Here is a 27,368-nt window from a genome sequence, read left to right as displayed (position 1 = left end):
TAGTGTGATATTTATTTCAAAAGTGACTACATGTTATGTGACAATACTTCGTTTTACGCAGGCGGAAACTTGCAAGTAACTGAAAATGTTAATCAGTCACCATGGTAGTGTAACAAATCAGTTATAAAGTGGAAGGTCACAATAATGTATATGTTCATAATTAGTAGGCGGTGTTAATCGTATTAGAATGCTAAATGAGAAAAGATGCAATCATGCCTCCTCTGAAGATTAGAAAATAAACAATGACATACATGATTGACGATGTATAGCTTTTTCTAAAATTACACGGCACTTTTGTTATTTAGATACAAAGCCTACTTTTACAGAGGTTTGTCTTTTTGCTGTAAAAGATTAAACATTATATGAATCACATTTCAGTAAGAAATACCATTGGTTCACATTGCAGATTGTGGAACATTTCACGTGACAGGTCATACACAATTGTCTTCTAATCAACAGAACTATCATATATATGCAAATTCAGGAGCTCATGTTCATTGCGTCAAAGGTTATGAATTTCCCGATCACACCAATACTACTACAGTTAAATGCCTTGAGACAGGTGCTTGGAGCACAGTGCCCACATGTCAGCCTAAAGGTAGTATTATTCAAAGTTATTCTAACGTCAAGTTTAACAAATACTGAAACACAGTATTCATTCTATAAAAGAAATCTTTGTATATGGTTTTTACAAAGGCATCCTCCGCTCCTTGATGTAAAAGGCCGAACGGACAGGTAGAATGTACATGGCAATTAAAAATTTGTATTTTATTTTCTTAACGGATTGTGGAATACTGAAATTTACTGGTCATAGAAAGTTTCATGTATCGACTTAAACTAATGTAATAATTATGTATGTATATTTAAGACAATTTTTCATTGGAAGAAAGGAAATTAGTTCTTTTATGCAAACGTTATTAGAAAAAATAAGTGCCTCATCACAGACGTCTCCAATATGATAAATCTGTAACTAGTGGGCTGTGCTGATCTTTTGAGGGTCCTAAATGATAAAAAAATGAAATCATGCCTGCTGTTGATATTTGAAGAAAGCAAGTAGACACATGATTTATGATGTATAACTTTTCCTATAATAATCCGGTATTTGTGTTATTAAGTTACTAAGCATGCTGCTATACAGGTTTATTTTATGCTAACTTGTGAAATACACAAAAATATCAGTGAGATATTTCTGTATATCACTCACTGTGCCGAACGTCTTTTTTTTCAGATAAAATTATCTCCCTTGAATATATTCTTTAATTAGCTCCCTTTGTTGCTTTTATATATTGCTGGTATCCTATTATTATTCTAACATTCAAGCCATACTGGAGACATGTACAGCTAGACAATCCCATATAGGACAAGCTAGCTATTATAAAATTTGCAGAAGAAATAATATTATAGATCTAATGCTCTAGAAATGTTTCCTTCAAAAGTGGTTGCTTGGCCTTGCCGTTAATGTAGCTATTAAATAGATACGTCGTTCCTCCACTTTTCATCGGTTCCTCACTATCGTATGGTAGATTTTACTGGCGACAGCGCATTTAGTTGGTTGTTGTCTTAGTTTATTATCACAAGACATCAACTCAACCTTACGTAATATGCCAGCATTTTCGTCGAAATTCTTCCCCACCCAGCCAGTTGTGTTCCAAATTCCATCCCTATTCGTTATGCTATACAGCTCCTAGACCAATATTTCCATTAAATCTATGATGATATTTAATTCTGCAGCTTCATATCCAAAGGACGTTAGGATATTCCCCAGTTGTTAAAGTTTTTCAGGTTGTTTTTCAATCTGACCTTCAGCGTTTGTAAACAAAGCAAGCTTCCGGTTATTTAACGAACTGACTGCATTGACCGAAAAGTTTTAAATATGCTTTCTTAACTACTGTCTGTTGGCCGCGGATTGTGCATTTATTAACAAAATATTTTAAATGTAGTTTTGGTTTTCAAAAACAAAATGGCGTCATGTTGATATCATAGACCTTATCACCAATATTCGATACCAATGTGCCTGAGTGCCGATGGTAATTTATAGGATGCATCATATGTAACACAGTAGCCTAAATAAATCCTAATATCATCATGAAGTATTCGTTTTATTTGAACATGTTAGCATGTAATAAACAGAAAATTCGTTGATCTTCACCAATTAGCATAAAATAAAAAGAAAATTTGTTTGTTTGCAGTGTGATATCGAAATATATCTTCACCGATAAGGGAGACAATTCCGATATTTTCAATTGTCTCCCTTATCGGTGAAGATATATTTCGATATCACACTGCAAACAAACAAATATCCTCTATCTATGTTTCTGATGTAAAAGATTCAACAGAAACAAAATCACATTTCAATAAGAAATGCCATTTGTTTACATTGCAGATTGTGGAACATTACATGTGAAAGAGCACACAAACCTGTCAATGAACGAACAGAACTATCATATATATGGCAATTCAGGAGCTCATATTCAATGCGACACTGGCTATGAGTTTCCCGATCACAGTCATACTACGACAGTAAAATGTCTTGACACAGGTGTTTGGAGCAATGTACCCTTATGTCAGCCTAAAGGTAGAAGTATCCTAACATTTAGTTAGAAAAATAATGAAACATACCAGTCATTCAATAGAAACAACTTTATTGCATTAGTGCTTCTTACATAGGTAGCATCCGATCCTTGTTAGGAAAAAACATGGCTGATTCAAATTTGTATTGCATTTCCATAACAGATTGTGCAGTTTCGAATGTTACAGGTCATTGAAAGTTGTCATGTATTGAGTTAGAATAATATATACATATTTTCAGCATGCACGAACATTCCGGAATGATAATAATTTCACTTGGATCATTGTTTCATTTTATTTGGACTTTACCATATTTTATTTGTCTGAAATCAGAACTTTTAAACTAAAATATAGTGATTAAATCCATATAATATTTCAATGAAACTTTGAAATTGTGCACTTTGTAGCATCGTCTTAGTCATGCGCTGTCAAAAATCGACTTTGCTTTCTGAAGTAGTGTGATATTTATTTCAAAAGTGACTATACGTTATGTGACAATAATTCGTTTTACGCAAGTGGAAACTTGCAAGTAACTAAAAATGTAGCATCTTTGTTGATCAGTCACCATGGTAGAGTAACAAGTCAGTTATACATTGGAAGGTCACAATAATGTATATGTATATAATTAGTGGGCGGTGTTAATCGTTTTAGGATTCTAAATGAGAAAAGATGCAATCATGCCTGCTCTGAAGATTAGAAAATAAACAATGACATACATGATTGACGATGGTTAGCTTTTTCTAAAATTACAGGGCACTTTTGTTATTAGATACAAAGCCTACTTTTAGAGAGGTATGTCCTTTTGCTGTAATAGATTAAACATTATATGAATCACATTTCAGTAAGACATACCATTTGTTCACATTGCAGATTGTGGAACAGTTAACGTGACAGGTCATACACAATTGTCTTCTAATCAACAGTACTATCATATATATGGCAATTCAGGAGCTCATATTCATTGCGTCAAAGGTTATGAATTTCCCGATCACAGCAATACTGCTACAGTTAAATGCCTTGAGATAGGTGCTTGGAGCACAGTGCCCACATGTCAGCCTAAAGGTAGTGTTATTCTAACGTCAAGTTTAACAAATACTGAAACATAGTATTCATTCTATAAAAGAAGACTTTGTATATGGCTTTTACAAAGGTATCCTCCGCTCTTTGATGTAAAAGGCCGAACGGACAGGTAGAATGTACATGGCAATTACAAATTTCTATTTTATTTTCTTAACGGATTGTGGAATATTGAAAGTTACTGGTCATACAAAGTTTTCATATATCGACTTGAACTAATGTAATAATAATATACGGATATTTAGGAGCAATTATTCATCGGAAGAAAGGAAATTAGTTTCTTTATGAAAAATTTATTAGAAAAGATAAATGCCTCGTCACAGACGCTTGGAATATAATAACCTCATGCCAGGGCAGAAGTATTGATAATGTAATGTTTAGATATCAAGGTAATTTATCAAGTCAGTAATGAAGTTGAAAGTCACTATAATCAATCTGTGACTAGTGGGCTGTGTTGATCTTTTGATGGTCCTAAATGAGAAAAAATGAAATCATGCCTGCTGTTGATATTTGAAGAAAGCAAGGAGACACATTATTTATAATGTATAACTTTTTCTATGATAATCCGGTATTTGTGTTATTAAGTTACTAAGCATGCTGCTATACAGGTATATGTTTCTGATGTAAAAGAACTAACAAAGAACACACAAACCTGTCAATGAACGAACAGAACTATCATATATATGGCAATTCAGGAGCTCATATTCAATGCGACACTGGCTATGAGTTTCCCGATCACAGTAATAGTACAACAGTAAAATGTCTTGACACAGGTGTTTGGAGCAATGTACCCTTATGTCAACCTAAAGGTAGAATTATCCTAACATTTAGTTAGAAAAATAATGAAACATACAAGTCATTCAACAGAAACAATTTTATTGCATTATTGCTTATCACATAGTTAGCACCCGATCCTTCTTAGGAATAAACATGGCTAATTCAAATTTGTATTGCATTTCCATAACAGAATGTGCAGTTTGAATGTTACAGGTCATTGAAAGTTGTCATGTATTGAGTTAGAATAATATATACATAATTTCAGCATGTACGAGCATTGCAGAGTGATAATAATTTCATCTGGATAATTGTTTCATTTCATTTGGACTTTACCATATTTTACTTTACTAAAATCAGAAATTTTAAACTAAACTATAGTGATTAAATCCATATAATATTTTAATGAAACTTTGAAATTGTGCACTTTGTAGCATCGTCTTAGTCATGGGCAGTCAAAAATCGACGTTGCTTTCTGAAGTAGTGTGATATTTATTTCAAAAGTGACTATATGTTATGTGACAATACTTCGTTTTACGCAAGTGGAAACTTGCAAGTAACTGAAAATGTAGCATCTTTGTTGATCAGTCACGATGGTAGTGTAACAAGTCAGTTATACAGTGGAAGGTCACAATAATGTATATGTACATAATTAGTAGGCGGTGTTAATCGTTTTAGGATGCTAAATGAGAAAAGATGCAAGCATGCCTGCTCTGAAAATTAGAAAATAAACAAAGACAAATATGATTGACGATGTATAGCTTTTTCTAGAATTACACGGCACTTTTGTTATTTAGATACAAAGCCTACTTTTAGAGAGGTATGTCTTTTTGCTGTAATAGATTAAACATTATATGAATCACATTTCAGTAAGAAATACCATTTGTTCACATTGCAGATTGTGGAACATTTCACGTGACAGGTCATACACAATTGTCTTCTAATGAACAGAACTATCATATATATGGCAATTCAGGAGCTCATATTCATTGTGTCAAAGGTTATGAATTTCCCGATCACAGCAATACTACTACAGTTAAATGCCTTGCGACAGGTGCTTGGAGCACAGTGACCACATGTCAGCCTAAAGGTAGTGTTATTCTAACGTCAACTTGAATAAGTAATGAAACATACAATTCATTCTATTAGTGTATTTTGCTTGGAGCCATATTTTCGGTCCCGTGTGATTGAAAAAAAGATAAATGGCGACATATACCAATCTGTTCCGTTATGTCTGAAGTTCTTTCTAAGCCATGTCGCCGGTCTGAATTCTGCGACTGGATCGAGTAACGACGTCATCAAAATAGCGGCCATTTTTAACATTAAATCTGTTATGATCTTCAAAATGATTGATCGGAGTTGTTTGATTTTGATGTTTAAAAGCAAGTTTTTGTTTTGTAGTTTATATCTTACACATTCAAAATTATCTCGCCGTATGTTATTTTGAATAAAAGAACGTCATTTAAACAATATTAAAGATATACTTTGCCCAAATTTTATATTTGAATAGATAAGCATTTACCGCATATTATCTATGGGATGATAAAATAGACATGTTTGTGAGTATGAAAGGTAGTGTGTAAGGTATTAATACTACACACTAATAAATGTGTAATTAAACCTGTATGAACATGTCACGCCACTAAATATCTGGAAGTTTTGTCGGAACAAATGGTAGTTACTAAATAGACATGTTATTGCAATTGCTGCAAACACAGTTAGTTTATATTATGTAGCCCAGTGAAAGATGTTTGATGAGATTTTTCTAGATTAAGATCAATATGCAATGATGAAATATATTCGGTTTTGGGTGAACAAGTACATCTTTAAAGCGAAGTGGAATAAAACAAATGCTTTGATGAAGACATTTCCATACTGCATCGTAAGAAATGTATATCAAATTCAAAATCTCGTTGATATCATGTAATAATATTTTTACTTCATTGAAAATAATGATAATAGATTTAAAACATAACTCAAAACCAAGGTGACCGTCACCTCGCCGGGATTTAAACTCACGACCTTCAAAAATTGTATATTAATATTTTGTAATATAACCCTACATTTGGACTAACAGTCACGAATCTTTCTGAATGAGTAAACTCATTTCTTCCTAGTGACCTCATGTCTTTCTATTTAACACAAATGCAAATAAACATACAGATGTTTGATGGGGATTTTCTAGATTTAATTCAATATGTAATGATAAAATAGGTACGTAAATGATGTGCACAGTATATCTTTGATGGAATGTGGAGTAAACCATTTTTTATGAAGTCATTTCTATACTGCCTCGTAATTGAATGTAAATAGAATATAGAATCTCGTTGATATCTAATAGTCTAATCTTTTATAACTGAAAACAATATTAATAGATAAAACACTTAAAAACCAAATACACCATTACCCCACTGGGACTTTAAAAAGTGTATAATAATATATTTTAATATAATTCTACATGTAGACTATTTCACGAATCTTTGTATCAATTAGTGATTTCTTTGCTTTCGAGCGAAACGAATTCTTGTCTTTCTAAGTAAAACAAATGGACACAACTATAGAATAAACAAGAATAACAATATTATTATATAAAATTTCACTTTCACATTTATAGCAGTTACTTTCAACATTCAATACTGTTGCTGCGAAACCTTTAAAACAAATATTTCTGTTCCGTAAAATACAGATAACATATACTGAAAACTGACTTGATATCTGTGGAGGATATAAAATCGTTTCAGAATTTTATTAGCCTCTGAATGAAACACATCAATAACTTGGCTTCAAACATTTTATTGAAAATGTTTAAAATCTGTTGTAGATATCTTCTTAAATATTATTGTTTTATACCTGTACAGATGTATCAAAACATCTGATCACACCATACTAAGCCCCAGAAGCAAAACTTGCACGATATGGAAACAATGTATGCTATGTTAAACGTACGATGGTAAAATGTGTCCTAACGTTTATACAATAGCGAGAACGCATTTAATATTGATAATATTGTAGAATCTATTGCTAAATAACTTGACAAATACAAGTAACCACACAATCTTCAGACATTATTGGGAATTCAGAGTAATTGTCGGTGAAACGAATACATATCACTTTTTTGTGCGAAAAGGCTTTCCTCTATAGCTAAATTATTTAGGCAAAATGATACTTAGCCATGAAACTGACAGAATTAGTTACAGTTACTGCTGATCTTGAGAATTTCATACCTATTTCATTGCACGTTCTCTGCGTTGGTTGATTCTGGGTTCTTCCGCGGAAAGCGAGAGTGGCAATTTGAACATGTCATGAACAGTCGCGTTCTCAACTCGTCACAAAATCTCATGTACTCGACCCTTACATGTACTTACACATTCACAATTCTACTGCAGCTAAGAGTGGTCAAAGCTAATAGTTAATAGCATTTACAAATTGTAGTTGGTGTATTATACATTCAACATTAAAACTTACAGAGGGGCCTCTGTGGCCGAGTCTTTAATGTCGCTGACTTCAAATCACTTGCACCCCCCCCCCCCACCCCCCACCCCATCGATGTGGGTTCGAGCCTCACTGGGGGCATTGAATTCTTCATGTGAGGAAGCCATCCAGCTGGCTTACGGAAGGTCAGTGGTTCTACCCAGGTGCCCGCTCGTGATGAAATAATGCACGGAGGGGCACCTGGGGTCTTCCGCTACCATCAAAGCTGGAAAGTCGTCATATGACTTATAATTGTGTCCGTGCGACATTAAACAAAATACATAAAACTTACGGAACTGAAAGTCTTCTTACATGGGTTATATATTTAGGTAGAATATTTTTAGCCCATCAGAATCGGATAGATAATATTAATAATTATACAGTAACCGTTCTCTACTTAGGGTGTCTATATTTCAAGAATTTTTGTAATTGGCCGACATGCGTTCTTTGCCGTTGACAAAATAGTCTCAGGGAGAAGACATTTGTGATAGCTAGAATTCAATTCTGTCGTCAGAGAATTGTTATGAATGTAATAAAATGCCTTTGACAGCCGTTGGCCATGGATAGAATTATCCCAGAACTGTCAATAGTTAAATCAGAATGCCAGACAATGGCAAATGTTTCATCACCCAGTCGTGATATCCATAATGAAAAGTTTCCTTCTTGGAAATTGCTTGCCACAGACTGGTCTAAAATGGCTGACATATCCTAAAATGACAGTAACAATGGAAACAATGGACTATGGAAACTTCATATTATTGTTCAATAACGTTTTGAGATCCTTTGGAAACTATTAATCCTAACCTTTGAAATGCTTCTATCAAGTTAAAATAGAAGAAAGTTAGGGGCTTATTTATACAAATGCTAATCATTACATTTAATTAAGTGCGGATGTTTAAAATCTTTGTGCAGTTCAACGCGATACAAATGCTGGGCCAGCAAATTGGTATAGAATAATGTTCATGTGGAGCAGAGAATGAGCTTTGTTCAATTACAGGCTACATAAATGTCGAAATTGACATGTATACATCACATTGAGATAGTTTAAAGCACACATAAAGCCACAACACTATTGGAATATGATAATATTTGTATATTTCGACGGTATAGCTTATATGAAACAAATACATTTAATAAGATAACAATCTGTTCAAATAAAGTGGGTGGGGTAACGTATAGTTTTTATATTTCACATCATTTAATTATTTATATTTTTCAATATTGCTATTAAATTGACAACAAAATATTCCAGGATGGTAAATTAAAGATAATAGTATTAAATATTGCGGTGTAACTTATGTAGATTTTAAGATACGCAAAATTATATTTTCAAACTTGGTCGCCATTTTGACGACGTCAAAGATCAGTCCAGTCGCGGAATTCGGACTGGCGACATGTCTTTTTGTGACCTTCAGACACTGTCTAACAGTTTGGTATATGTCGTCATTAATTTTTTTTCCGATCGCACGGGAATTACTTTCTGTATACACTATTAGATATATATGGCTGTCAAACTCCAGAGGCTTTGAACCTGTACACAGCAAAAGACTTATGTAATTTTGGTGAATACGTCAAAGACCAATATCACAGTGTAAGCTCGTACAAGATCAATGTTACAGCAACTGAAATTCATTTCTTACCAATAAATGGAGAAACGCATAAAATATGGTAGTTAACCTCCATCACCGAGTATATCCAGTAACACCAGCATGCGCAAATAATAGATCATTCGCGCAAAATATAACACTAGAATGCACAAATAAATGGCGGAAATCGCCACTGAAGGACAACACGGTGTGTAAACTGGTCAATATATTTTGTGCTAAACAGAGTGGAAACATCTGAATACGTTCATACGGCGGCGAAGACATTGTGCTTCAAACTGAAATAAGTAGATTCTCTAGAAAATTATTCGTTTCAAGGTCATTCATGAGAATGACGACCTGGGAACCGTTTAGAAGGCTGATTTAGTGTTTTGTTAGTATTCATTAATACAGTGATGAATATTTTACCTCATTTTATAGGTAGTCGCGTATCTAATGAAAGGGTCAAAGGACTTGTGACATTTAATAATGAAAGGTAATAGATTAAATGCGTTTCATGCTGCACATTTTATGAGGTAACACCGAGGTACGTGCATTAAGGATCAGTGTAACACCAAAAAAAGCGGGATTTTTGAGTGTCAAACTATTGAATCTTTACGGGATATTGGCATCAAAATGCGGTATTGTAGTGGTCATAACTTGCGTTAACTCTATGTTTGAGGATCCTTCATTCTTATAAAGTACAATTGCAGTAGTTTAGATGTCATAGGGATGATATAATCTGTTACCATTGTTGTGTCAGGCTATGACATGTCATGGTTCCAAGGAGGCGTATAACAAAGATATTAACTGAATATATTATTTCCAGCCCACAAACACACTAACAAGCCATTCGTTGTTTGCTTTTATGCAGCTGTCTACAACAAAAATGTAATTTCTTGTATAAATAATGATTTTTTTACGGTTTATTGACATCAGTATTCGGTATAATAGTGTAGAGATAGACCCTAAAATTTTTAATGATAGTATTACATTAAATAAAGTCTAGAAATCGATTTCCAAGTCCTTGAAAGAACCATAAATGATTTCACAAATGTGAAGTTTATGATAGTTTTGTTAATATCAATAACAGAAGTTTTAATTTTTAATTTAAAGTTGTGATCCACAAAGAATGACAACTCTTGCCTTGGGCTAGTACTTACAAGTAGAGATCTATTAGTTTACTTCCCTTGCAATTACACAATTGAGTGGAAAATGAAAACTGTTTTAGACACAATTTCATACATTTTTGCACAACAAAATCATTTAGGATTTATTCATTTGTGTTTGATTTACCCCTCAAGACATGGTTCCTATGATTCTGTCAACTTACATATGGTAAAAAATTAACTTTTAACAAGCCGATAATAAATGAAGTACCAGTAGGTTAATAATAGTGCAGATAATACAGTTTTACTTGCATCAAAATGTCACAATAGAACCACTTTTGTAATACATGACACCTGGTAGGATTAGTAAATGTGCAATTATATTGATCTCTATTTCCTATGCCTAAATAGTGGCTTAAACTAGTGTAAATCATACAATTATATTCTCATCGAGTGCAGTTGTTAATTCATTAAAACGTGTCATTTTCTCTTATTGTTTTGTCAGTAAATCTTTTCGAAAATACTAAAGCGGACTTACTAATCTACACCAACTATTTAGAATATTTAGGACGTAGATTACCTAAGCATATCCTTTACCTACAACAATAATTTTGCCCCTCACCGATTGGGGATCGAGCCTCACTCAGGGCGTTTAATTCTTCGTGTATTCGTGTGAGGAAGACATCCAGCTGGCTTACGAAAGGTCGGTAGTTCTACTCAGGTGCCCGTTCGTGATGACATAATGCACGGAGGGGCACATGGGAACTTCCTCCATCAAAACTGAAAAGTCGCCGTATGACCAATAATTGTATCATTCTTGTATCTGTGCGACGTTAAACCCCCCAAAAAGAAAAAAAAACAATAAAAAACAACAACAACATAATATTGTTTAAAGTATAGACACCTACACAAACGGAGTTGCGTTCTTTGTAGCCATCTGTCATACCGTGCCTGCTTTAGCTTTAAACCATCCTAAACGTGATAAGCCGTGTACATTTGACAAGCAAACAACCTTTGTTATCAAAATAGCTTGAAGAATAGGTTGCAGAATACTTCGACCATTTTTGTATATTTGACAGCCGTCAAAGTTCTGTCCAGACAGTGTTGGTCCAGTGTGTTAATTTTATCGGATCACATTCGATCGTTACATTCAGCGGGAAGCAAGTTCATGATCGATCCGTGGTATTTTTCCAAAATGAACGTGAAAGTTGTTGTACTTTATTATTCGCTCAATTTTGAAAATCGGACATTTTATGGCGCGTGCTTCTGTCCCTCTTTCTGTCTGTCCACCATATATCATGTCCGTCATGTATTGGTATATTGTTAGGTGGAGATAAGACCATTTGCATAGTTTATAAACCAGGTCGGTAGGTCAAAGGTTAAGGTCACAGCAGGTCAAAACTGTCTGTCATATGTTATGTTCAAAGTATAACTTAATAACCATTCAAGTATGACTTCAAACTTTTCATATAGGTAGATAACAATGAGGCGATTTTCAAAGCGCATAGACGGCCAAAGACCACAGTTATTTTTACTATATGTTCTATATAGACACTGTACAATATTGCAATTTTGTCTGCGTTCCAATAAAAAAAAAATTACCTGCCCTGAATAGAACTATCCAAGAGAAAAAATTCCAGCCACAAGAAATTATGAGTTGACCGGCTCCTTTTTTCAGTATGTTTACCTAAATCATACGCCTATGGTAAATAGTCTTTTGACCGCTGCAAATAGGCAAAATCTCTCCTCTTCAAGTGACCGGTTTTGCATATTCCTATCAAAATTCACATCTAACTATTATTTCGCATCTCCTCTCTTAAATTATGCCTTTTAGTGCATGTCTTTCATTCAATTTTTCACCAATATTCACCATCAAACAGGAACTATTTTCCGAGTAAGCACTTCCTTATTGTGGTCAACCAAGGGCAAGTAACTGTGATCCTGTGCCAGACTAAGTTGGAAGAATAAAGATGGTCACAAATGTGTCCTTTGTATTTTGTGTCTGGAGCATAACGTCAAAGCTATTCAAGGTGTTGTTTTAAAGCTTAGAAGAGAGGTATTTGATGACGAGGTGATTTGAGGAGTACAACAATCTGCATTACTTCCCACATCCACATCCAAAACAAATGCTTTCGTATTCTTGCGGTATTGTATTTGAGCGCATGCACCTGCTTACAAGGTCAACGATCATTGTCCCGAAATGAGGTCAAATGTCAAAGCTGTCCTTTGTAGTTTGTGTTCGGAACACAACATCAGCTCTATTCAAGGTTTTGACTATACACTTAAAATATAAATGGGCGGTGATGAGACAATTTGAAGAGTGCAACAATCCACATTTAGTTTAAATTCCCCCTCCACTACCGCACACACGCACACACACACACACACACACACACACGCACAAAATATCCCCCTTCTCATTTGAAGAGTGCAACAATCGACATTCAGTTTAAATTTCCCCTCCCCTACCACACACGCACACACACACATGCGCGCGCACACACGCACACACACACAAAATATCCCCCTTCTCCCACACACATACACACACTTTTAATCTATTCTAAGTATTCCATCACCGCCACCACACAAAAATTCCTAATCCGAACCCAAAACATTTTTGCTTTGAATTTTACTTTTTCCTCCCCTGATCTAGAACTCTTCGAGCATATATTGTCCCGCATTCGGGAATTGTTGTTAAATATGCTAAATTGTGAATCTGGTTCGCCATCTGTCCTAGTTAACATCCTTGTTATACGATATTGACTTAAACAACGATAGCAGCTGCCTTTTCGCGAGAAAGTAGTAACTGGGTCCAAGATGGCATGTAACATATGTCAGTTGTACTTTATATGAATGAGGGAACCTCAGACATAGGGTTAACACAAGTTAAAATAACTACAATACCGAATTTTGATGCGCATATTCCGTAAAGATGCAATGGCTTGATACTCAAAAATCTCGTTATTTGTGTTACGCTGGTCTTCTATGCACATTTCTCGGCGTAACCTCATAAAATGCTTGAAACGAATTTAATCCATGAAATTAGCTATCTGACTATCTATAAAATGAGGTAAAATATGCATTACCGTATCAATGAATACCAACGAAACACTCAAGTTTGCTCAAATAACTTGGTATTTACAACTGAAATGTCTGTTAAATGATATTAGGGGTAGATTCATCTAAAAAGATTATGTTTTAAGGGGAAACATGAGAGAGGTCGCATGCGTGCAGTAGATTCTTTGATATAACAATAAAAATACTTTTAATCGGAACGCACCCACAATGTGGGATTTAGGACAGCGCCAACAATAGATTAGAGGTTAAGGTTAGTAAGTTTTTGGTTAAGGTAACTTTTTTGGGTTTGATTTGTATCCCTTATTTGGCTTTTTATGCGGGTATATGTGATTTTAGCCATTCAAACCTTAAATGGAAGAAAAGCCGCTTGCTACATTTAACTCTTCACGCTATAGAATCTTTATATGTAAATTCAACATGTGAGGCTTATCTTGTGAATAGCTTGTTCTAAATATAGAATCTAAGACGCCTTTTATTACCACACATTGTACACGGTTGTGGTTATAATAAGGTTGGGTAAGATTGGCATTCTGCAGTTAAACTATGAGCATAGCAAGAGTATGTACTTTTAGACAGCGTGACCTCTGCTCGTGAACTCTACATGTAAACAAATTCAACACTTTCACTACTTCCGAGAAAAGCTGGAGTTCGTCTGACTTCATTTTAGCTCACCTGAGCCAAAAACTCATGTTGAGCTTTTGTGACCGTTCAATATCCGTCGTCCGTCCGTCAACATTCTCTAAAAAATCTTCTCTTTCAAAACCACTGAGCAGATTTACACCAAACTTCATAGGAATGATCCTTGGGTGGCTTCCTTTCAAAATTGTTCAAAGATTTGAATTCCACACAGAATTCTGGTTGCCACGGCAACAGAAATGCAAAACTTAGAAAACCTTCTTGTCCAAAACCATAAGGTTTAGAGCCCCGATATTTTGCACGTGACATCATCTAATGGTCCTCTATAAAGATTTTTTAATTATGCCCCTGGGGTGAAAAGAGGTCCCGCCCCGGGGCTTCTAAGTTTTACATAGACTTAAATATATAGGAAACAACTTTAATAACCTTCTTGTCTGAAACCACAAGACCTAGGCCTTTGGTATTTAGTATGTAACATTGTCTTGTGGTCCACTACCAAAATTTTCAAAGTATTACCCTGGAGTGAAAAGAAGTCCCACCGCGTGGGTCCCAATTTTTACATACACTTATATAGGAGAAAACTTTAAAAATATTTTTGCCTGAAACTGCAAAGTCTAGGCTTTTGATATTTGGTATGTTGCATTACCTTGTGATCCTCTACCAAAATTGTTCAAATAATATTCCTGGGATTAAAAGAGGCCCTGCCCTGTGGGTCTCACGTTTTACATAGACTTATATAGCAAGAAACTTTAAAACTCTTCTTGTCTGAAAGTTCAAGGCCTATGCCTTTGATATTTGGTATGTAGCATTTCCTAGTTGTCCTCTAACAAGATTGTCCAAATTATGCTCCTGGGGTGAAAAGAGGCTCCGCTGCGGGGGTTACGTGTTATGTGAGTTATACAGGAAAAATATTTTAAAAATTATCTGAACATATTTCCTAGACTGTTTAAATATAATAACCTGATGACCCCAAGTAATTAGGAGTCACTTGACTGTGACCTTGACCTACTGACTTATGAATGTGACCTACTGACCTACTTTCTTAATATTTTAGCATCAGTTTGACATTTGAAACATTTAGCTCATATTACTCATGTGAGCGATCTATGGTCATTATGACCCTCTTGTTTCTGTTTTGACCAACACATACAGTGTGTATAAAATGTGTCCGATGTCCTTAGGTAATACAATGTTCGGCTTACCTGGCAAAAGGTGTTTAATCATTAGTTCGTACACTGTCAGTTATGATGATAGTTCCTGATTTGATAAACAATATGTAATTCTATAAAATTTAGATATTAGTCATATTTGCTGCACATTGTAGAAAGTTAGGCATTTTAAAATGAGTATAAAACATGTTGTTTTTGTGGGCAGCGAAGCGTGACCACAGATATACCATACCACAAATTTACAGTCAAAATGCTTATCCGAAACCGAAGAACAAGTAGTTCCATGTCCTCCATAAATTGTACGTAATTCAAGTCTGTTTAAGGTACTTCCGCAAATTGAAATAGAAATTCATGTGAAAAATCAGAATCCTCGAACAGCTTTCAAAATGCAAGGACACAAAAAATACATGATAAAAGTTGAAAAGATAATCTGTAGGTAACTTGCGAGCATGAAAGCTACGTTGAACCCTATCTCCACAGTGCTTAGAAGAAAATGAGTGAAGATTTTGGTGCAAAATTTAGGTATCGTATGTAACCTAAATTGCTATAAAATATATATTTTCAAATCAAAGAAAATGCCAAAATAGTGCATACGAGCGTACTTTTTCAAGAAAATGTCGTTAAACATTCTAATGCGTAAAACACGTGCACAGTTTTTTCTAAAATATTTCGCCGCCATGTTTATTTCAAAGGAATTAAATATATGATTGTTCTTTTACCTCAGATTTCCTTACTGAAATATATATGCCTCCTTATTCACGGTTAGAGATATCCATTTAGTATAGTTTAGCACTGCCCGATCTCCTTAATCTGTTACCGATCCTTTACATTTAAGAATAAACGCAATGTGTAAATGATAGTTTTTTCGCTTTACACACCACCTTTGGACAAGAAAGCGTTTCACTTAAAATTTGTAAGCATCCGCTGGCAAAATAATATTGAAAGATCGGAACTTTTTCTAAAAAAAGTTCAATTTCAATCATTTTCAAAAACTGGAAATATTGCACATTGTGTTGAATACATAAATAAAACAAAAATCCCCAAAATAAACCATTTTAGAACTTTTCCGGAACTAAAAGTTTTAGCCGAACAACGCATTTCAGGGTGACACAAAACTGGTTTCTCTATTTTAAACAGTGTCAAAGTTCACCTGAGGGACATTGCTGAAAAAGTAAAAGTGCTTACTTGTTTCAGTTTAACATCCTTGTAGAAAACGATCAACTTTCAACTTTAAATGCCATATATGTTCTAAAATTAAATTTCCCAAAATCAAAAACCGTCCGATCTTTTTTCCCTGAGAAATAAAACGAAGCAAATTTAAGTATTTGTTTACACTTTAACCATGTGAAATTAAAGGCATGTACTATCACGAGACTCCCGTGCATTTTGAACTTCGTGGTGAATAAACTGAATTTACTTTAAAGTATGGTGTCTCCCGTTGAGCCAGTTATTTGTTAATTTCAGAGAACATACATTAAAGTGTGGTTTTGGGGGGGGTGGGGGGGGGGGGGGGGGGGGGGGGGGGGTGTGTGGGGGGGGGGGGGTTTTGTTGGGGTGTGTTGTGTGTGTGTGTGTGGTGTTTGTTCGGTTTAAACGTCTTTTTCAAAAATTTTTTTAGTCATATAAACGCGGTGTCTACTTGTAGCAATAGCACAAAGCCCAACTTTATAGTGCTTGCTCACTGGAATATCACGTCGTAGACATGACATGATACCTACCTAGTCACATTATACAGACCCCCAGACTGTCCCCAGCACTATCCTCTTAATGCTGAGCGCCAAGCGAGGGAAACTACTAGTACCATTTTTTACGTCTTTGGTATGACGCGGCCGGGGATCGAACAACGACCTCCCCTCTCCGAAGCGGACGCTAGATACCACAGCTACCGAGGCGGTTCATTACATTAAAGAAGTGCTTATGAGATTATGCAGTTGTGCGCATATATCAAAGTCTACTTTATATTAACGACTATAGAAAAAAAGTTCTGCACTTGGCAAATAGCAAGTCTATTTTTTCAGGTGTATACTGAACACTGATCCTTAATGTTTGTACTCGTTATCCTTGGTTTCGTAGACAGTCTTAGTACTGGACCGCTGCTTCGCTGTCAACACCGCAGTAATATAAAGTCAGTGTCCATTTCTATGCCGGAATTTCAATACACATTTATTATCAGTTTATAAACTATGAAAGTGTGAAAAAAATTTATTGTTTAACGAAGAACAGTAACTTTTTTGAGATCTTTCTGATTTAATCACAGGGTTTTCGCCTGAAAAGTTCAACTGATTGCATTTTGTAGTTATCTTACAATTGTATACAAATTGTATTACCTCCTAACATATTTGGCTGTACATTTTTGTCTGCGATTTATTCTCACTGCGTTTTTAAAAACAGCGCAAAATCTCATAGTGTATAAAAAGTCGATAGATCAAAACTGGTTAGTTTACGACGCATGAAACATCTAATAAGGAATCTCTATAGGCCTACACATCGAACTTGTCCCGGACCAGTATGCGGAAATACTGTGGCCCAATGTTTCAAGATTGTCTAAAATGTTTGCATATATCGTGATAAAGCAAATATTTCGATTGTTTTTATAATTAATAAATATAAAATCACGTATGTGTGAGAAAATTACGTTAAGTAATTTCGGTAGTTACCGCAAGAAGTTTCGAAAATTCCATTTGCTCCAAAATTTCCTTGAGATAAGCAGCGTGTAAGTCGTAAATTCCACTGTAATAAATTAAACCTTTCTTATACTTGCACAATCCTTTAAACGAATTTTTGATCATTGCCAAATTTTGGTCGCATTAAGTCGGAGACTTTTCTTACAATTTTAGGCAGTTTGGTACACCATACATAGAAAAATCAGTGTGTGCACATTGCACTACTTTTATGTATGTTGAAAATAGCAATATGTACAAATGTATTTTCGTTTTAATACATGAAGTAGTCAGATTTGAAAACAGATTTTGTAATAAGTTAAGTTCTATTCAGTAAGACAATTCTCCTATGCACTAATTGAAACTTTGAACTAACTTTTGCCATTCATGAATTTTTAATAAAGTATTTTGAAAGGATTTATAAATCTAACCAAAAATTTGGAAAAATACAGGTAAAATATCTGCTTTGTTTATTTCCAAATTTTAGTATCACTTTTTATACAGCTACTTTTAGTTCAGGTCTTGCAAACTGAGCTGTTTTTGTGCTGCGGAACAGCTGCATTTGAAAGCTTTGGTTCACTATATTTTCACACCTCAAATGAATGTCACTCTAAATTCAAGATGGCGGAAGTACCTTAACTTTCAGAAAGCTTCTGAGATTCAACTTTATCAAAAAATGCACTGCTTAAGTACAAATTTGCCGTAATCTATATTTTATAACAAAAACAACGCGTATGAAAATGAGCTTGATTGCTTTGATCACATGACCAAAATAATTCTTCATCACGTGACCAAAATAAACTATAAATAACCTACGAAAATATAGTATAGTAGGCTACTTCAGCACCATCCGCCGCGTACATCTATAATTGGTATTAAAACTTAAGTTGCGTCTTTTGTGAACATTTTAAATTAAAACTTAGTTCCTGCTAGAAAAGTTAATCGAAATTTTATTATCATAACAACACCAAAGAGCTTGTTTTGGTCACATTATCAGAAAACATCTAACTAGCACGGCGTGCGTTCTATTTTCGGATAAAATTGCACCCAAGCATCCGTTGAACTTTGTAGCATAGAAATGGGTTTATGGAAAGATATATTGCATGAAATCAACAGAAGAGTTGTTAGCCTATTTATTTTTCATAGAGAAGGATACGCTCATTTCATAATATTTACGTAGATAATTTTTATTTGCACGACCTAGGAAAATAATTGCAACCGTAACGGAGGGGGCGAAGAATTCGTACCAGTTTCCCGAAAATACGGTCGTATGCACTTCAATTTGATTTAATATTACATTCCAGCTGGTATTTGTGATTGACATATCATTAAAGAGTATAATTAATTCAAAAGAAACATTATTTTTAACAAATTTTTTAATCGCCGGTGGATTACCGGTGTTTTCGTCCCCAAATATTCACGTTCTGGCGTACGATTTCTTCTCGGATAATTATACAATAGCGGGATTTGGAAAACTACAATGAAATAATTTGAGATCATTCAAAGTTGAAAAAATTCCAGTTTTTAATATTTGAATTTGAACAATAAAATTCGTAAAAAGATCCTCTGGATGCATAGAATGCAGCCAAGAAGAATAATAGCAGCTAGACTCGGTTTGATTGAGTCTGTTCATGAGAGGTAATGAAATGTGCCCCTAGCGCCAGCTTATGCAGAACTTTATTACACATATGTTGAATGGACTCCATGATCCCAAAGGACCAGAAAATATAACAACACTAAAACATGCATATTGGCATGATTATGAGGCATATTATATTAATCTACAGCTGAAAATTGACTAAGCAACCCGAAGATCATGATGTGTGCTGATATTGGAGATAGAAGTAGTTGTTTTGGTTGTTTTAAAATTGAATGAAACATTTAATTTCATTGTAAATATTTTTTTTTTTGTTGTTTTTAGTTTAAGAACTATTCTGAAGTGTCTTTTATCTATACAATTTATGTATAATATATTCATAGCCTGCTTTTACCAAGATGAGATCTCATTTGGAAAAAAAAATCACCTGTCAATGTCACAGGGGCCTGAACATGGAAAACCAGTTTCTGATCAATAACTCGAGGACCACTTGACCCAGAATGTTGAAACTTCATAGGATAATTGGACATGTAGAGTAGATTACCCCTATTGATTTTTGAATCACTTGATCAAAAGTCGATGACCCTTAATCTTCTGGGGTCACTTGACTTAAGGGAAAGGTCACAGAGGCATGAAGATGGAAAAACTCTTTCTGGATCACTAACTTGAGAATCACTTGACCCAGAATGTTGAAACTTATAGGATGATTGGAATGTAGAGTAGGTGACCCCTGTAGATTTTGGACTCACTCGATCAAAGATCAAGGTCACAGGAGCCTGAACATGGAACACGGTTTACTTGAGAACCATTTGAGCCAGAATTTTGTAACTTCATAGAGTGATTGGACATGCCAAGTAGATGATCTCTTTTGCAGCCAAACATTAGTGTCTCTTTGTCTTTCGCTCCTATCCTCTATTGACTTCTTGCCTAGTACGACAATGCATTGGGGGACTAGGGAGACATGGGCATCTTCTGATTTGAAATTTAATTGTCCTCATTCGAAGGAGGAGGTGTATATTGTAAATATTAATGTTTGATGATGGATGTTGGTCGGTCTGTAGACAAATCAGTTTCCGGATGATAACTGGAAAACGCTTGGGCCTAGGATCATGAGATCGGGAGATTTGTCATGACCAGCAAATGACCCCTATTTGTTTTGAGTTCAGTAGGTCAAAGGTCAATATCACATTGACAATAGAACTTTTTTGCCAGAAAACTAGATTAAGCTTTGGTCTAAGATTACATTTGATACGGAGGTCATTTAAGACTGGTAAATGACCTATGATTATTGATTTAAGATCAATACGTTAATTGTCCAGTACGCAGTGACCAAATAATTTCTGTTCCTTGTCAGTTAAGTCATGCAAGTGTTATACAAGCTCTTGTTATAACTAGAATATCCAAATAACACATAATCATCAATAAGTCGATGACCTTTGCTCACATTTACTGTTATTCCCCTTGTTCCGGTAAAAGCAGGGTGTTTCCCATTGATTTGTTTAAAAAACGCTTATAATTCAAAAAAGGTTTTGAGCAAAATTAACCAAACCTCACAAAATTTATAATAAGCACACGAGCTTTGCTCATATATTATTTTATCCCCTTTGACACAGTTTTACCCCTTGATTTTGGTAAAAGAAAGATTGAAAATGCTTATTAATCAAAAGTAGTTTAACTAGAACCACCAAACTTAAGCTAACTGTTCATGCCCATTACCAAAAGCTGTCAACCGCTGCCCACATCAGTCCTCTCAGTGCTTTGATTTTTTCTTTTTACAATATACTAAAAGCTTAGGAATTATATAGTTAAGGATGATATGTACCAAGTGAAGTCATTTGATAAATTTTATTTCATACCAACTATATTATTTTGACGTTTTAAAAGTATTACCATCAAAACATAGTAATTCGAGGTTTTTCGCTTGTCTGTTAATGCTATTTGCACGCTACGCACCGTCACCGTATTACAACATTTCAATTACTTCCCTTGTTTTATCCAGAACTGGGTAATACATTCTTTTCACTTTATTGAACAATAAAATGTTTCAAACTTTGTAATTTCTTGCCTTTTGATAAGTTGTTTTGTAAGATTCAAGCTGTGAACTTTTTGTACGCATTTTTTCAAACCCATTAGTTTCTTTTTGTGCCAACTTAATATATATAAGCTATTTTCTTCTGGCTTAATCAATGTTTGGCAGCACTTTTCTGTCATTGTATTGCTTTGTGAAACTTTATATTTACAAAGAAGCAAACATACGACCAAATTCTGGCCTGTGCCAATAGGGAAGGTTTCAACAAGTGGTTCCCGAAATTTTGAAAGAATGATGGTCTTTATTATTTATTGTCCGTTGATACTATTTATTATATATAATAAGTAGAATCGCTCATCTAAAGTTGTTTTATTATTATTATAAGTGAAATAAATGTTTGTGTGAAATAACTTTTAATATTCTTAAATAGATAATAATGAACGTAAACTAACAAAACACATTTTTACAAACATCTGTAAACTGAATGCTAAAACCAGATCCCTTAAAAAAATATTTAATATGCGCTAGAAGGAACCTTTAGGTAAGCTAAATCTTGTTCTATAAAATTTAGATTATAATCTTATTTGCTGCATATTGTGGAAAGTTAGACATGCTAATTATATCAAATGCTAACAGCTGACAACTGTGTTATTACATGTTTTCATTGCCCGTTACGTTACAATAGTACTGGAAATGTCAATATTTTTCTATACACCGACGCCTGAATATCATATCGGGTGCGTGACGTAATTCAAAATGTGTCGGTGTATTAATTATTTAATTTAGTTCAGCATTGTCAATCTTATTTAGGCTAGTGAACAAATTCATATTTACATAACATTTATAAGTTTAGATACGTGTGTAATAAATATGTTATTATCTTTGCATCGGGAAATATGCATTCGTTCTTTCGCGGATGAATATATTCAGTAGCGCAATATTTCCGCTGCAGAACTCGTGCATATTTCCCGATACAAAGTTAATGACCTATAAATACTGGGTATACTGATAAAAAAATCAGACATTGAACATATCAACATCTTGGATCAATTGCTCTGCCAATGGAACATGCGCAAATGTACCAAAGTGTGTAAGGAAAGATAAAGTATGGGATCATATTGTATAGTATCACTAGTATTTTAAACAGAGTAGAAAACATTCTTTACTTTATACATTATACTAAAAGCTTAGGAATTATACAGTTAAGGATGATATGTACTCAAGAAGTGTTTATGTATTTATTGTAATATTTATTAAAATGTAAAAAGAATTTTTTTGTAATTGTTTGATACATATATTGTTAATTTATTTGATAACTTCTTAGACTGCGGTAATGTTCACTACATCAGCATAAATAATGCAGCATACAAACGTCTGCATAATGACACCAAGTACAATTCAACAGCAGATATAGACTGTGATGAAGAATATTACAACATAAACGACATTCAGACAAGTGGAATTTCAGCAACAACAATAAGATGTTCTGAGAATAGAACGTGGGTGAACATGCCTACGTGCGTACGGAAAGGCAATGTAATGTATATTATTTGATCAGATATTCAGGGACCACAGTTATCCTGGTATTGGTGTGGGCTGCATGGCTCAATTTGTATGTCATTGTGTTTTGTTTTTTTTTTTGCTATTTGTTTTAGCACATGCATCTTATTGATAATGCTTTGTTTTATGTACACTTTTACCGAAATAAATCTATCTATCTATATTGTCAATGTTTTTGATAACTACTTAGACTGCGGTGACATACACAGCAGCATCAGCATAAGGAATGCGCTCAAAAGACGCCTGCATAATGACACCAAGTACAGTTCAACAGCAGAGATAGACTGTGACGAAGGATACTTTAACATCAAGGAGATTCAAACAAGTGGAATTTCAACTACAACAATACGTTGTTCTGAGTATGGAACATGGATGAATATACCCACATGCGTACGGAAAGGTAACGTCATATAGTCCCTGAATGTGAACAATTACAAATGTGACTTTCGTTTTTAACTATTTTCACTATTTCCGGGAAAAGCTGAAGATCGTCTGAGGTCATTTTCTGTGTTTTCAAAAACATACAGAGTGTATTAACATGTGGCCTATGTCCTAAGGTTATATAAAGTTCACTTTACTGGTTTTAGTTGATAAAATATTAAGATATATAAACAGTTTGTTCACTGTGAGTTATGATAATAGTACTTAATTCCTGTTATGATAAACATTATGTTATTCGATCAAATTAACATCAATCATATTTCTTGCAGATTGTGGAAACTTGGACATGCTGAATATATCAAATGCTAAAACAAGGATTGTTTTTACTGATACAAAATACCAGTCGAATGCTACTATAAGCTGTGAGACTGGGTATACTGATCAAAATAAACATCAGACATTGGGTATATCAACATCTTGGATAACATGCTCTGCCAATGGAACATGGGCAAATGTACCACATTGTGAAAGGAAAGGTATTGTATTCCTTTAGGATAATTTTATCAAGTATTTCTACTATTTAAAACAGATTATAAATCATTATATTATTTTGATACATTATACGTACGAACGATGACATTTACAAAGGGAAGTCTGCCAGATGACATTATCGTTTCAAAAAGTGTTTGCATGTTAGAAATCGAACCTTATAACGTGTATTTATTTTGTTGTCAGCTAAATTTAACAACACTATTATATATAATCGTTTGAAACCGATAATGTTACTTTATTAGATAACTACTTAGTCTGCGGAAATGTACACAACATTAGCATTAACTATGCATCCAATAGACGTCTGTACAATGATACCATAGCAGAAACAGACTGTGACGAAGGATACTACAACATTAACGACGCTCAAACAAGTGGAATTTCAACTGCAACAATAAGGTGTTCTGAGAATGGAACATGGGTGAATATGCCTGCGTGTGTACGGAAAGGTAAAGTCATATATGTATCCTTTCCATACCATTTAACTTAATAAAACGCATAAGCTTTTGATGACCCTTTCACGCTTCCGAAGAATCAATATTTGAGCCGCGCCGTGAGAAAACCAACATAGTGGCTTTGCGAACAGCGTGCGCATCCCCGCAGTCTGGTCAGAATCCATGCTGTTCGCCAATTGTTTCTCTAATTGCAATAGGCTTTGAAAGCGAACAGACTGTGCGAATGCGCAGGCTAGTCTGGATCCATGCTGGTCGCAAAGCCACTATGTTGGTTTTCTCATGGCACGGTTCATTTATTGTACGAAAGGTATTTTGCAATTATTGCTGAATTTTCAAGATCAGCAGCTCTCAAATACAGATAGTCTCACACCTGAGGCATAAACTGAAAATGTAAGACAACACCAAAAGGTGTCTCAAGAACGATTTGACGAGGTTTAGAAACTCAAGATATCCTTTTGTTCCGTTACACACCTATGGGATTTGTCTTTTTTCAACCTTTTTAGATTGAAAACTCACATATCTCTGTCAACTCAAGACATCTTCAAATGGTAAGAAATGAGTAAAAACTGAATCCCGATTAGATAGTAGAAACTGCTTACAGTCAAAACCTTTGGTCAAGATTGGCATTTTGCTGTAAGCAAGATTATATTCTTTTAGACAGAGTGACCTCTGTGTGTGAACTCTACATGTAAACCAATACAAATGTGACAGTGGTATTCAAGTTTAACCATTTTCACTAATTCCAGGAAAATCATAAGGTCGTCTGACTTCTCTTTCTGCATGTGTTGTCAAAAACATACCGAGGGTATAAAATTATGGCCGAAGTCCTTAGGTAATACAATGTTCGGGATTTAGCTATTTTAGTTAATAAATCTTACACTTAATTAGTTTGTACACTTTGATTTATGATTGAAGTACTTAATTCCTGATGCAATAAACAATAAATTGAACAGTATCAATCATATTTGCTGCAGATTGTGGAAAGTTAGACCAGCTGAATATATCAAATGCTAAACTCAGGCTCACATTCGGTGATACAAAATACAAGTCGAGTGCTGCTATAAGCTGTGATACTGGGTATACTGATAAAAATAAACCCCAGACGAATGATATATCAACATCTTTAATCACGTGCTCTGCCAATGGAACATGGGCACATGTACCGAAATGTGTGAGGAAAGGTAAAGTGTGCCTTTTGTATCATATTGTAAAGCACCACTAGTATTTAAAACAGGGTATAAGACATGGTATTTTTCTTAATGACATAAGATGTTATCTATATACTAGTAGTTAAGGATGGTAATGTACTAAGTGAAGTCTGCAAGAAGATGTTGTAATCTAAAGACGTGTTTATGTATTAATCGTTTTATCTGTTAGAATGTAAAATGAATACGTTTGTAATTGTTTGATACAGATATTGTTAATTTATTTGATAACTACTTAGACTGCGGCAATGTACACTACATCAGCATAAATAATGCAGCCAACAGACGTCTACATAATGACACCAAGTACACTTCAACAGCAGATATAGACTGTGACGAAGGATATTATGACATCAAGGTCACTCAAACGACTGGAAAATCAACTACAACAATTACTTGTTCAGATCATGGAACATGGGTGAACATACCTACGTGTGAACGGAAAGGTAGCCACACATAATTATATACATATTATTTTATTCTAATTTTTCTACTTTTAACTTTTCATTTGTTTGTTATATCTATTCCTTTTTATTGCATTTCAAATATTAAACTCTCATTAATGATTTCAAATGACTTACAAAACATTTCTAGTACGCCACGACAACTTCGACTCAAAACGAATCATTATCTGACATTCGTTTTGCTCAAAGAGTGTTTCTATTTTTTGGTAATACATATCTAAAACGTACACAACATTATTGACACAAATGCGCATTTTAATTGCTCCAGAATGTGGAGGCTTAAGCGAGTTGAATATAGCAAATGCTAATGATAGGATTCCCATTAATGGCACAAAGTACAACTCGATAGCAAATATCAGCTGTGATGTTGGATATAAGGAACGGAACAAAAGTCAAACAACAGGGATTACAAGTACTTTGATAAGATGTTACGAGAATGGAACATGGGCAAATCAACCGACGTGTGTCAGGAAAGGTAAATAGAGAATAATAGGTTAGTGCCGTAGATGAGAAAGTTTATCTGGCGAGGCGGAGGAGGTTATCGGGTGAGCCGAAGGCGAACCTGATAACGTCCGGAGCCGAGCCAGATAAACTTTCTCCATCTTAGGCACTAACCTATTATTCTATTTATCTTGTCATTACTTCATTTTCCGATATTTGGCAATTTATTTTACAAAAATAAGTGTGCGACAACCGCTTTAATGACGTCATATTCGTAATGACGTCACTTATATAATGACGTGATTACCGGCAAAATCGCAATAACTTCTTCGTTTTTGAATAAAAACTCATTATTTGACCACTCATTTTCTTAGTTCGGACATTTCCAACACAATGATGATGGTTTCGTTGCAAAATTTCTTATGACAACAATATCGATCATAAGGTCACACGATCAACTGACCGTATATCACTTATCACATGATCAACTGACGGTATATCAAGAAAGATATACGGCACCCTGATATCGGGTCGAAAATACTGCAAGTGACAGGAT

At 34.5% G+C, this 27,368-nt stretch overlaps 1 protein-coding gene across 1 annotated transcript in view; it reads left to right on the top strand.

Annotated features, from left to right (window-relative positions):
* LOC128552519 (sushi, von Willebrand factor type A, EGF and pentraxin domain-containing protein 1-like) overlaps positions 1-26,846 on the top strand; it is a gene marked incomplete at both ends in the record, with an annotated part of 34,106 nt that extends 7,260 nt beyond the window's left edge. Inside the window, 10 exons of the mRNA XM_053533564.1 lie at positions 407-598; positions 2,384-2,575; positions 3,439-3,630; positions 5,318-5,509; positions 23,505-23,714; positions 24,025-24,231; positions 24,490-24,696; positions 25,677-25,883; positions 26,147-26,353; positions 26,640-26,846. Coding sequence (XP_053389539.1) covers positions 407-598; positions 2,384-2,575; positions 3,439-3,630; positions 5,318-5,509; positions 23,505-23,714; positions 24,025-24,231; positions 24,490-24,696; positions 25,677-25,883; positions 26,147-26,353; positions 26,640-26,846 — 2,013 coding nt within the window. The remainder of the gene's footprint in view (positions 1-406; positions 599-2,383; positions 2,576-3,438; positions 3,631-5,317; positions 5,510-23,504; positions 23,715-24,024; positions 24,232-24,489; positions 24,697-25,676; positions 25,884-26,146; positions 26,354-26,639) is intronic.
* Positions 26,847-27,368: the final 522 nt, after the last annotated feature.

This window comes from Mercenaria mercenaria, unplaced genomic scaffold (assembly GCF_021730395.1).
Source record: "Mercenaria mercenaria strain notata unplaced genomic scaffold, MADL_Memer_1 contig_2870, whole genome shotgun sequence".
In the NCBI taxonomy this organism is placed as follows: Eukaryota; Metazoa; Mollusca; class Bivalvia; order Venerida; family Veneridae; genus Mercenaria; species Mercenaria mercenaria.
The sequence above is the reverse complement of the archived record's forward strand: the minus strand, read 5'-3'. Positions and strand labels throughout refer to the sequence as shown.